At 41.7% G+C, this 13450-nt stretch overlaps 1 protein-coding gene across 12 annotated transcripts in view; it reads left to right on the forward strand.

The window, feature by feature from the left end:
- LOC140483389 (utrophin-like) overlaps window positions 1–13450 on the forward strand; it is a 737248-nt gene that overhangs the window by 168718 nt on the left and 555080 nt on the right. For all 12 annotated transcript variants that reach the window (XM_072581625.1, XM_072581633.1, XM_072581634.1 and 9 more), the window contains one exon: window positions 1873–1988. In XM_072581625.1, coding sequence (XP_072437726.1) covers window positions 1873–1988 — 116 coding nt within the window. The remainder of the gene's footprint in view (window positions 1–1872; window positions 1989–13450) is intronic.

Consider the following 13450-nt stretch of genomic DNA (forward strand, 5'->3'; position numbering starts at 1 on the left):
GCTAATGGTAAGATTCTTGGCACTGTAGATGAGCAGAGAGATCTCTGTGTCCATGTGCAGAGATCCCTGAAAATTGCCACCCAGGTTGATAGGGTTGTTAAGTTGGCATATGCTGTGTTATGCTCTATTAGGGTAGAGGGATTGGGTTTGGGAGCTATGAGGTCATGTTGCAGCTGTATAAAACTCTGGTGCAGCTGCACTTGGAGTATTGCATACAGTTCTGGTCACCGCATTATAGGAAGGATGTGGAAGCATTGGAAAGGGTGCAGAGGCGACTTATCCGAATTTGCCTGGTATGGAGGGAAGGTCTTCTGAGGAAAGGCTGAGGGACCTGAGTCTGTTTTTGTAAGAGAGAAGAAGGTTAAGAGGTGAGTTAGTAGAGACAATCAGGATGATCAGAGGATTAGATAGGATGGACAGTGAGAACTTTTTTCCTTGGATGGTGATGGCTAACACGGGGTGACATCACTCTAAACTGCGGCGTGATAGATAGAGGACAGATGTCAGAGGTAGGTTCTTTACACGGAGAGTAGTAAGGACGTGGAATGCAGTGCCTACAACAGTTGTAGACTCGCCACCGTGAAGGGCATTTATATGGTCATTGGATAAATATATGGATGATAACGGAATAGTGTAGGTTAGATGGGCTTCAGAATCGGTTTCACAGGTCAGTGCAACATCGAAGGCCAAAGGGCCTGTACTGCGCTGTAATGTTCTGAGTTCTTCAAGGAAGACTAACGAATGAACCTGAACCTTATTGGGCTGTAGAGTTACTTTCTACAGTTGGGCATCCTCTTGAGTTGCAGTAGTTGTGTCCCTACCCCTGGAGTGAGAGACCTTGGTTCAAGTCTCACCTGCTCCAGAGGTGTGTATTAACATTTTTAAATAAGTTAATTAGAAAAATGGCCTGAATAAAAAATGGCTATTTATGTTGGGATCCTCTTGTGGCACAGTGATAGTGTCCCTACCCCTGGACCAAGAGGCCTAGGTCAAGTCCCATATCCACCAGAGATGTGTAATAACGTCTCTGAACAGGTTGATAAAAAAATTGGTTAAACTTAAAAAAAAAAATTTGTTGCTGTTGTCAAGTACACGGAGCTGAACATTTGCTATTTTTCATTACATTTGATAACTGTTCTGGTTAGAGATTCCATCAGCTACAGGACACTCAAACTGTCATGTAGAATTGTGTGAAATTATGCTTTTTATTTGTAAAGATTTAAACAATGAATACTTTGTACTTAATTCTACTTTCACTCAAAATTCCCCTGATCCCTACGATAGTAATGAGGAAATGTTATATTATCTGAAAAGCGAGCCATTCTTTCCCACTTCTAATGAATTGATTTCTTACACTTTCTATATTTATACGAAGCTAATCTTAACCAGAAGAGAAATTAAATGCTTAAATATAGAACTGAGCTTCAAGTTTTCTCTTTTTCCTTTTACCATTTAGTTAAGAATACAAGCCACTCAAATAAACAATTGTTCTAAATATTCAAACCTATCATATGATTTGTATAAGAGGATACAAGAAGTATTATGAGCATTGTTGATCTTCTGCTCACCTAATTGGCGGGTTTTGTTAGGCCATTTGACCCAGATGACATGGGCCTGTCATTACCTGACATCCACACACATGTGCCACTAGGTACTAGTGAGGGAATAGTGATGATGCTTTGTCTTGTGTGGCAATTTCTTGCCAAAAATGAGAACTGATCCGGAAATGAGCCATGGGACCTGCTTGTATTTTGTAATTCAGTTATCGCTGAGATCTAGCCATGGTCAGGATCATTTCTAACTTAAAACTATTCATCTGCATAATTTGTTTTTTAAACTAAGCAATGTTTTGAGATTGTGCCTCTCTCCCAGACCAGGTTTGTTCAGCTGGGATAAAATTACGAAAATGTCTGCAGTGAATCGCCTGGAACATGCTTTTGACATGGCTAAAAAGCACTTGGAGATAGAAAGACTGCTGGACCCTGAAGGTTAGCTACTCTTTGATGTTAGTTCTCATAGAATCATAGAATCCCTGCAGTGTGGAAACAGGTCATTTGGCCCAACAAGTCCATTCTGACCCTCTAAAGATCAAACCACCCAGACCCATTTCCCCACCATATATTCTATATATACCCCTGACTATTGCAGCTAACCTGTGCAGGAGGGTTTCCTGACACAGTATGTAGACAGGCCAACAAGAGGCAAGGCCAAATTGGATTTGGTACTGGGTAATGAACCCAGCCAGGTGTTAGATTTGGAGGTAGGTGAGCACTTTGATGGTAGTGACTACTATTCAGTTATGTTTACTTTAGCGATAGAAAGGAATAGCTATATACCACAGTTATAGCTGGGGGAAAGGCAGTTATGATGCGATTAGACAAAATTTAGAATGCGTAGAATGGGGAAGGAAACTGCAGGGGATTGGCATTGAAATGTGGGGCTAATTCTATGAGCAGCTGTTGTGTGTCATTGATAAGTTTGATTCTGTCAGGCAGGCAGGAAGTGGTTGAGCAAGGGGAGCTGTGGTTTACCAAAAAAGTTGAATCCCTTGTCAAGAGGAAGAAGAAGGCTTATGTTAGGATAAGTTGTGAAGGCTCAGTCAGGGCACTTGAGAGTTACAAGTCAGCCACAAAGGTCCTAAAGAGAGAGCTAATAAGAGCCAAGAGGGGGCACGAGACATTGTTGGCAAATAGGATCAAGGAAAACCCTAAAGCTTTCTATAGGTGAATCAGGAATAAAAGAATTGTCCTAATCTTACTCTAGTCAATCAAGGATGGTAGTGGGGAGTTGTGTGTGGAGTCCAAGGAGATAGGATATGCACGAAATGAATATTTTTCATCAGTATTCATACTGGAAAAAGACAATGTTGTCGAGGAGAATATGGAGATACAGGCTACTAGACTAGAGGGGATTGATGTTCACAGGATGAGGTGTTAGAAATTCTGGAAAGTGTGAAAATAGCTAAGTCCCCTGGGCTGGATGGGATTTATCCTAGGATTCTCTGGGAAGTCAGGGAGGAGATTGCAAAGTCTTTGGTTTTAATTTTTATGTCATCATTGTTTATGAGAGTAGTGCCAGAAGACTGGAAGATAGCAAATGTTGTCCCCTTGTTCAAGAAGGGGTGTAGAGACAATCCTGGTAATTATAGGTCTGTGAGCCTTATTTCGATTGTGGGTAAAATGTTGGAAACGGTTATAAGAGATAGAATTTATAATCATCTAGAGAGGAATAATTTGATGTGGTATAGCCAGCATGGTTTTGAGAAGGGTAGGTCGTGCCTCACAAATCTTATTGAGTTCTTAGAGAAGTTAACCAAACAGATGAATGTGGGTAAAGTAGTTGATGTGGTGTACGTGGATTTCAGTAAGGCATTTGATAAGGTTCTCCATGGTAGGTTATTGGAGAAAATACGGAGGCATGGGAATGAGGGTGATTTAGTAGTTTGGATGAGAAATTGACTATCTGAAAGAAGACAGAGGTTGGTGGTTGATGGGAAATGTTCATCCTGGAGTTCAGTCACTGGTGGTGTACAGCAAGGATCTGTTTTGGGGCGACTGCTGTTTGTCATTTTTATAATTGTTCTGGATGAGTGTGTAGAAGGATGAGTTAGTAACTTTGTGGATTACACTAAGATCGGTGGAGTTGTGGATTGTGCAGAAGGATGTTGTAGGTTACAGAGGGGCACAGATAAGCTGCAGAGCTGGGCTGAGAGGTGGCAAATAGAGTTGAATGTGGAAAAGTGTGAAGTGATTCACTTTGGAAGGAGTAACATGAATACAAAATACTGGGCTAATAGTAAGATTCTTGGTAGTGTGGATGAGCAGAGATGTCTGTGTCCATGTGCACGTATCCCTGAAAGTTCACCTCTAGGCTAATGGCGTTGTTAAGAAGGCATATGGTGTGTTAGCTTTTATTGGTAGAGGGATTGAGTTTCGGAGCCATGTGGTCATGTTGCAGCTATACAAAATTCTGGTGTGGCCACACTTGGAGTATTGCATACGGTTCTGGCCGCTGCATTATAGGAAGGATGTGGAACCTTTAGAAAGGGTTCAGAGGAGATTTACTTGGATGTTGCCTGGTATGGAGGGAATGTCTTCTGAGGGACTTGAGACTGTTTTCATTAGAGAAAAGAAGGTTAAGAGGTAACCTATCAACAGTGTAAAATGCTAATTTCCAGTGCACAATGGATTTAAGTTCAACCTGGAAAGGAACCGCTTGGATTGATGGACAAAGCACAAAGAAAACTTACAGCCCAGGAACAGGCCCTTCAGCCCTCCAAACCTGAGCAGATCCAAATCCACTGTCTAAATCTATTGCCCAATTCCTAAGCATCTGTATCCTCTGCTCCCCACCTACACATGCATCTGTCCAGCTTCTGTGTGAAGTACTTGCCGCGTATATACCCCTTAAACTTTCCTCCTCTCACCTTGAACGCATGACCTCTCGTTATTGAATCCCTCACCCTGGGAAAAAGCTTATCACTATCTACCCTATCTATACCTTTCGTGATTTTATAGACCTCAATCAGGTCCCCCTTCAATCTTCTATTTTCTAATGAAAACAAACCTAATCTACTCAACCTCTCTTCATAATTAGCACCTTCAAAACCAGGCAACCTCCTCGTAAAACTTATCTGTACCCTCTCCAAAGTGTCCACATGCTTTTGGTAATGTGGCGACCAGAACTTGATGCAGTCTTCTAAATGTGGCTGAATCAAAGTCTTGTACAAGTTTAACATGACCTGCCAGCTCTTATATTCACTTCTCCACTCAACTCTCCTGTCTGTCTATATTCTCCTGTATTCTTTGACAGTCTCCAATGCTTTCTGCTACTGCACCAATCTTCGTGTCATCTGCAAACTTGCTGATCATACCAACAGTGCCCGCTTCCGGATCATTTATGTATATCACAAACAACAGTGGCCCCAGCAGTGATCCCTGTGGAACACCACTAGTCATTTTTCTCCACTTCGAGAAACTCCCTTAAACTACTACTCTCTCCTGTTGCTCAACCAGTTCTTTATCCACCTAGCTAAAACACCCTGCACACCATGTGACGTCACTTTCTCTATTAGTTTACCATGGGAAACCTTATCAGACGCCTTACTAAAGTCCATGTATATGACATCAACAGGCCTGCCTTCATCTATCAACTTAGTCACTTCCTCAAAGAACTCTATTAAGTTGGTAAGGCACAACTTCCCTCGCACAAAACCATATTGCCTATCACTGATTAGCCCATTCCTTTTCAAATATAAATAGATTTTATCCCTCAGTACCTTCTCCAGCAACTTTCCCACCACGGATGTCAGGCTCAGTGGTCTGTAGTTACCTGGAATATCCCTACTACCCTTCTTGCACCTCACCTGTATTTAAGGATGCTACAAAGATATCTGTTGGGGCCCCAGCTTTCCTCTCTCGCCTCCCTCAGTAACCTAGGATAGATCCCATCTGGTCCTGGGGATTTGTTCACCTTAATAACCTCTAGTCTACCCAACACATATTCACTCCTTATGTCAATGTGATCCAGAGTAAGCAAACTTCTATCTCTAATCTCAGCATTCATCACCTCCATTCTCAGTGAACACTGATGCAAAGAACTGATTTAGAATCTCACCCATTTTCTCAGGTTCGACTCACAGCCTGCCTTCCTTATCCTTTAGGAGACCAACCCTTTCTCTAGTTACCCACTTGTTTCTTATATAAGAATAAGACGCTTTGGGATTCTCCTTAATTCTACTTGCTAAAGGTATTTCATGACCCCTTTTAGCTCACTTGATTCCTCGTTTTAGACTTGTCCTATTCTCTCGATATTCATCCAGGGCCCGTTCTGTTCTTAGCTGCCTGGATCTTAGGTACGCTTCCCTTTTCCTCTTGACTAGTCATATGATTTCTCCTGTCATCCACTGTTCACGAATCTTGCCTTTCCTATCCTTTGCTTTCAACGGGATATGCCTATCCTGCACTATCTTTAATCTACCTTTGAAATGTGGACTTCCCTTCAAGTAGCGTGTCCAATCCACATTTCTGAACTCTTGCCTAATTTTTATTTGATTGGCCTTGGCCCAGTTTCGTACTCTTCCCTTAGGACCACTCTCATCTTTATCTACGAGTATTCTAAGACTTACAGAATTGTGGTCACTGTTCCCAAATAAATCCACCACTGCAACTTCTACCACCTGGCCTGACTCATTCCCCAATACCCCAATATAGTCCCTTCCCTTGTCGGACTATTGACATACTACTCTAGAAATCTCTCCTGGACGCTTCTTACCAATTTTGCCCAATCCAAACCTCTGACACTAAGCATATCCCAATCAATGTTGGGAAAATTAAAATCTCCCATCACCACCAACCAGTTGCCTCTCCATCTTTCCATAATCTGGTTACCTGTTTGTTCTTCTACCTCACACTCACTGTTGGGAGGCCTGTAATACAGCCTCAATAATGTAACTGCATCCTTATTATTTCTCAGCTCCACCCATAATACCTCATTACTCAAATGCTTTCCTGCTTTCTATTGATATGCTTGGGTTTCCTTGGGTTGGCGTTGCCATTGAGTCATAGAGATGTACAGCATGGAAACAGCTCTTTCAGTCCAACCCGTCCACGCCGACCAGTTTTCCCAACCCAATCTAGTCCCACTTGCCAGCACCTAGTTCATATCCCTCCAAACCCTTCCTATTCATATACCCATCAAAATGCCTCTGAAATGTTGCAATTGTACCAGCCTCCACCACTTCCTCTGGCAGTTCATTCCATACACGTACCACCCTCTGCGTGAAAAAGTTGCCCCTTAGGTCTCTTTTATATCTTTCCACTCTCACCTTAAACCTATGCCCTCTAGTTCTGGACTCCCTGATCCCAGGGAAAAGACTTTGCCTATTAACCATATCCATGCCCCTCATAATTTTGTAAACCTCTATAAGATCACCCCTCAGCCTCCGACACTCCAGGGAAAACAGCCCCAGCCTGTTCAACCTCTCCCTATAGCTCACATCCTCCAACCCTGGCAACATCCTTGTCAATCTTATTTGAACCCTTTCAAGTTTCACAACTTTTTTCCGATAGGAAGGAGACCAGAACTGCACACAATATTCCAACAGTGGCCTAAACAAAGTCCTGTACAGCCACAACATGACCTCCCTACTCCTGTACTCAATACTCTGACCAATAAAGGAAAGCATACCTAACGCCGCCTTCACTATCCTATCTACCTGCGACTCCAATTTCAAGGAGCTCTGAACCTGCACTCCAAGGTCTCTTTGTTCAGCAACACTCCCTTGGACCTTACCATTAAGTGTATAAGTCCTGCTAAGATTTTCATTCCCAAAATGCAGCACCTCGCATTTATCTGAATTAAACTCTATCTGCCACTTCTCAGCCCATTGGCCCATCTGGTCCAGACCCTGTTGTAATCTGAGGTAAACCTCTTCGCTGTCCACTGCACCTCCAATTTTGGTGTCATCTGCAAACTTACTAACTGTACCTCTTATGCTCGCATCCAAATCTTTTATGTAAATGACAAAAAGCAGAGGGCCCAGCACCGATCCTTGTGGCACTCCATTGGTTACAAGCCTCCAGTCTGAAAAACAACCCTCCACCACCACCCTCTGTCTTCTACGTTTGAGCCAGTTCTGTATTCAAATGGCTAATTCTCCCTGTATTCCGTGAGATCTAACCTTGCTAATCAGTCTTCCTTGGGGAATCTTGTCGAACGCCTTACTGAAGTCCATATAGATCACATCTACTGCTCTGCCCTCATCAATCCTCTTTGTTATTTCTTCAAAAAACTCACTCAAGTTTGTGAGACATGCTTTCCCACGCACAAAGCCACGTTGACTATCCCGAATCAGTCCTTGCCTTTCCGAATACATGTACGTCCTATCCCTCAGGATTCTCTCCAGCAACTTGCCCACCACCGAGATATAGTTCCCTGCCTTGTCCTTACCACCCTTCTTAAACAGTGGCACCACGTTTGCCAACCTCCAGTTTTCCAGCATCTCACCTGTGACTATCGATGATTCAAATATCTTAGCAAGCGGCCCAAGAATGACCTCTGTAGCTTCCCACATAGTTGTCATGTCCACCTGATCAGGTCCTGGGGATTTATCCACCTTTACCCGTTTCAAGACATCCCGCACTTCCTCCTCGTACTCTGGACATTTTGCAAGGTGCCATCATCTATTTACCTCCAGTCTATATCTTCCATATCCTTTTCCACAGTAAATACTGATGCAGAATACTCATTTAGTATCTCCCCCATTTTCTGCGGCTTGACACAAAGGCCGCCTTGCTGATCTTTGAGGGGCTGTATTGGCTCCTTAGTTACCCTTTTGTCCTTAATGTATTTATAAAAACCCTTTGGATTCTCCTTAATTCTATTTGCCAAAGCTATCTCATGTCTCCTTTTTGCCCTCCTGATTTCCCTCTTAAGTATGCTCCTACTTCCTTTATACTCTTCTAAGGATTCACTTGATCTATCCTGTCTATACCTTACATATGCTTCCTTCTTTTTCTTAACCAAACCCTCAATTTCTTTAGTAATCCAGCATTCCCTATACCTACAGCCTTTCCTTTCACCTTGACAGGAATATACTTTTTCTGGATTCTCGTTATCTCATTTCTGAAGGCTTCCCATTTTCTAGCCATCCCTTTACCTGCGAACATCTGCCTCCAATCAGCTTTTGAAAGTTCTTGCCTAATACTGTCAAAATTGGTGTTTCTCCAATTTAGAACTTCAACTTTTAGATCTGGTCTATCCTTTTCTATCACTACTTTAAAACTAATAGAATTATAGTCGCTGGCGGTGACGTCATTTCCCATGGTGACGCCATTTCCAGTTTGTTTTCTCAGCGGGTGGTAAATGGGGTCCAAGTCAATGTGTTTGTTGATAGAGTTCCAGTTGGAATGTCATACTTCTAGGAATTTTCATGTGTGTCTCGTTTCTCTACTTGTGGGGTTGGGTCTATCACCACTTGTTGGTTAGTGTTGGTATCTGTAAGACGACCAGCTCACAGAAGAAATCCAGCAAACTATCAGACAGGTAGTGGTAACAACATTAAGCAGGAAAAAGGAAGAAAACACACTCAATACACAAGAAAGGAAAGCATGAGAAAGACTAAAGAAAAGATAAAAACATTGTTATCCTACCGGAAGATAAAGGATACTTGATTGTTATTTTAAATCAAAGAGACTACATTGAGAAAGCGAATGCACTACTTGCAGATTTCAACACTAACCAACAAGTAGCAATAGACCTGACACCACAACTAGAGAACCAAATCACAGCCCTACTCAAAAAACTGCAGAAATCTGGAGGAATAGATAAGATCAACTTCCAAAAAAAATGAAACCATACAGATTCACCACACCACGCTTCTACGGATTACCCAAAATTTACAAAACAGGAGCACCCCCACCCTCCTTTCTCCCCCCGCTCCTCCTGTCAGCTCAGACAATGCATTAAATGTGGAGGGTTTGAGTCTGTCTTTGTCTTAACCTGGAATCAGGCTTGTTTTATTTCCAAAGTACAAATTTATAAAATGTCACATTGACTGACTGCCTACAGACTGCATGCTTTTTGGACAAAATACAATGTATGTGCAAATGCAAATTCACCCCATAGACTTGTGTGTGTGTGTGTGTGTGTGTGTGAGGGAGGTGGGGGTGGGTGGGTGGGGAGGTGGGGGGGGGGGAGAGAAAGTGTGTGAGTCTGAGTGTGTGCATGCCTGCTTGATTAAGTGTCTCTCTCACACACGTTCACGTGCAACACTCTCTGACAGGCATATACTCTGTCACACTCGCAGACATACTCTATCAAGTGTGTAAACACACACACACACAACACTCTGTCTCTCGCTGTCTCTCTCTCTCGATCAGTAGGGGAATCAAGAGTTACATAGACAAGGCAGGAAAATGAACGTGTAGAATGTCGGATCAGCTAAGATCCAATTGAATGTTGGAGCAGACTGGAGGGGCCAAAAGGCCTACTCGTGTTCCTATTTCTTATGGTTTTATTTCGCCTTTTTTTCCAATCCAATGATAAAACCTTCAGTTATTTCGGGGCTGTGACTTGAAAGAAATTCTGGGATTTATATATTAATCAATTGAAACATGCAGCCCCATTCTAAGTGATTAAAGGCTTAACAGCCATCTAGGTTTGCCTAATACATTGCATCAGTTGTATGACATTTTGATCTTTTACTAGCCCTTTCCTTACGACTCTAGATTAAAGTCCATGAAGACCTTGACATGTCACCTTGCAGTTCCAATAATTTGGACAAAGTGATGACTGCAGATGTTGGAGATCACAGTTGAAGAGCGCATGATGCTGGAAAAGCACAGCCAGTCAGGTAGCATCCAAGGAGCAGGCTAGTTGCTGTTTCATCTTGATGAAGAGCTTATGACTGAAACGTCAACTCTCCTGCTCCTCGGATGCTGCCTGACTGGCTATGCTTTTCCAGCACCACATTCTTCAGCTCCAACAATTTGCTTAGTAGCACTTCTCCAGTGATTGTAATTTTTTTAAGTTCCTCCTTCCTTTCCATTTCCTGATTAATAGTCATTTCTGGGATGTTACTTTCAATCCTCTACAGTGAATGCATACAAAATATCTGATTAGTTCATCTACCGTTTCCTTATTCCCCATTGTTAATTTCTCAGATGAACTTTCAATAAGAACAGTGCTCGCTTTAATAACTCTTCGTTTAAAAATATTTAAAGAAGCTCATACTGTCTGTTTGTATATTGCTAGCTAGCTTTCTCGTATCCTCTATTTTTCCTTCTTTATGGATCTTTCTGTATTTAGTTTTTGCTGTTTTTGTATTCTGTAAGATCTTCTGACCTGGCACAGATCTTTGTCCATTTATATTTTTGAGTTTGACACTATCATTAAGTTTTTAGGTTAATCACATATTATGGATCCTCCTATTTTCCTTTCTTGTTGGGATATATCTATACTGCATATTGTAAAATATCCCCTTAAACATCTGCCACTGCAACCTATCCCTTAACCTAATTTACTAGTTCATTTTAGCCAACTCTGCTATTATGCCCTCATAATTGCCTGTTATTAAAGTTAAATTACTAGTCTACGGCTGACTCTTCTCTCCCTTAAACAGAATGTAGCATTCAATTATATCATGATCGCTGCTACCTAGCGGTGCCTTTGCCATTAGGTTGTCAATGAATCCTATTTATTGTATTGCACCCTGTCTAGTAGCCCACTGTCTGGTTGGCTTCAGAATGTGCTGTTCTGTGACAAATGGAATGGAGGTCACTGCTCATTTTCTCTAAACTCCATTGACTACCCACCCAACATACTCAATCTTTTCTCATAATAAAATCCCCCTCATACCTGGTATCAGCCTAAGAAACCTTCTTTGGACTGCCTTCCATGTGAACACATATATTGACATTGTTTTTTCTCAATTTTATTGTGTCTGCATTAAGTGACAATATTTCAATACCAATATAAGTTGTAACCAAGTTAAATCTGAAATTTTAATACTGTTAAATAGGGGGTCTATTTGTGCCAATCAAGTGTTGCTTTAATGGTTTGTTACTGGTGATTGTGAATAGATTAATAAAAAAAAAGTGATTCTCCCATGGAGCCTGAAATTATTTGTATTGACTTAATTGGCTTTTCACAGCTTTGAAATGGGCTGCCCAATTGCATGTTACATCAACCATTTGAGGCATTAACTGTCAGTGATAATATTTGAATTTATTCATGATGGGTTTAGTTATAGTCCAGTATTCTTTAAGTATGTTATTCCAACTGTTTGACTAATTATTTTCAGACTTGAACAATTTGTTAACTGAGATGGTTTTTTTTTAATTCCTTCGTGGGATAGAGTGTTGCAAGCAAGCCAGCATTTATTGCATACCTGTTTAATTATTCTTTAGAAAATAGTGTGGTGGGCTATTATCTTGAAATGCTGCAGTTTAAATGATGAAGGTACTGTTACACTGCTGTTAGCTCATGTATTCTATGATTTGGTAGTGGAAAACCAGAGGATTGGGTAGCTTAGAAAGACCAACAAAAAGAATTAAGGAGGGTGAAGATTAAATATGAGGAGGGTAAGCTAGCCAGCAGTATGAAGGAAGACTGTAAGAGTTTCTTTAGACATATAAAGGGTAAAAGAGAGGCAAAAGTAGACATTGGGCTGCTGGAAAATGATATTGGAGAGATAGTAGTGGAGAACAAGGAAATGGCTGAGGAACTGAGTAATTACTTTGTGTCAGTCTTCATGGGGAAAGACATAACTAATATACCAAAAATTCAAAGAGAGTTGGGAGCAGAGCAGTCGGGGCAATCACCAAGGAGAAAGTGCTAGAAAAATTAAATGGCCTGAAGGTGGATAAACCACTTGGACTACACCTCAAAGTTCAAAGGGAGATAGCAGATGTGTTAGTGGTAATCTTTCATGAATCGCTAGTATCGGCAAGAATCCCAGAGGACTGGAAAATCGCTAACATGACACCCCTGTTTAAAAAGAGAAAGGCAAAAGACAGAAAATTACAGACCGATGAACCTAACCTTGGTTGTGTGTAAGATCCTGGAATCTATTGTGAAGGATGAGATTTCTGAATCCTTGGAAGTGTAAAATAGGGCAGAGTCAGCATGGTTTCATCAAGGGGAGGTCATGCATGATAAATCTGCTAGAATTCTTTTGAGGAAGTAACAAGCAGGTTAGATCAAGGAGAGCCAATGGCCTTTGACATGGTGCTGTACAAGAGGCTACTGAGTAAGATAAGGGCTCATGGTGTTAGAGGCAAGGTGCTAGCATGGATAGAAGCTTGGCTGTTTGGCAGAAAGCAGAGAGTGGGCATAAAAGGGTCTTCTCAAGATGGCAGCCGGTGATAAGTGGTTTTCTGCAAGACTCTTTGTTGGGATCACAGCTGTTCACTTTCCACATTAAGGATCTACAGGAAGGAACTGAGGGCATTTTGGCTAAGTTTTCAAATGATACAATGGTAAGTAGAGGGATAGTTAGCATTGCGGAGGCGGGGAAACTGCAGAAGGATTTGGATAGGTTAAGAAAGTGGGCAAAAAAATGGCAGACGAGCTACAATGTGGGCAAGTGTGAGGTCATGCACTTTGGTAGGAAGAATAGAGGGATGGACTATTTTCTAAATGGGGAGAAAATTCAGAAGTCTGAAGTGCAAAGGGACTTTGGGAGTTCTAATCCAGGATTACTTGCGTGTTGAGTCTGTGGTTGGGAATGCAAATACAATGATGATATTTATTTTGAGAGGACTTGAATACAAAAACAGTAATGTACTTCTGAGGCTGTATAAGGCTCTGGTCAGACCGCATTTGGAATACTGTGCACAGTTTTGGGCCCCATATCTTAGGAAGGATATACTGGGCTTGGAGCATATTCAGAGGAGGTTCACGAGAATGAGAAGTTTAACATATGGGTCTATACTGACTGGAGTTTAGA

This window comes from Chiloscyllium punctatum, chromosome 11 (assembly GCF_047496795.1).
Source record: "Chiloscyllium punctatum isolate Juve2018m chromosome 11, sChiPun1.3, whole genome shotgun sequence".
NCBI lineage: Eukaryota > Metazoa > Chordata > Chondrichthyes > Orectolobiformes > Hemiscylliidae > Chiloscyllium > Chiloscyllium punctatum.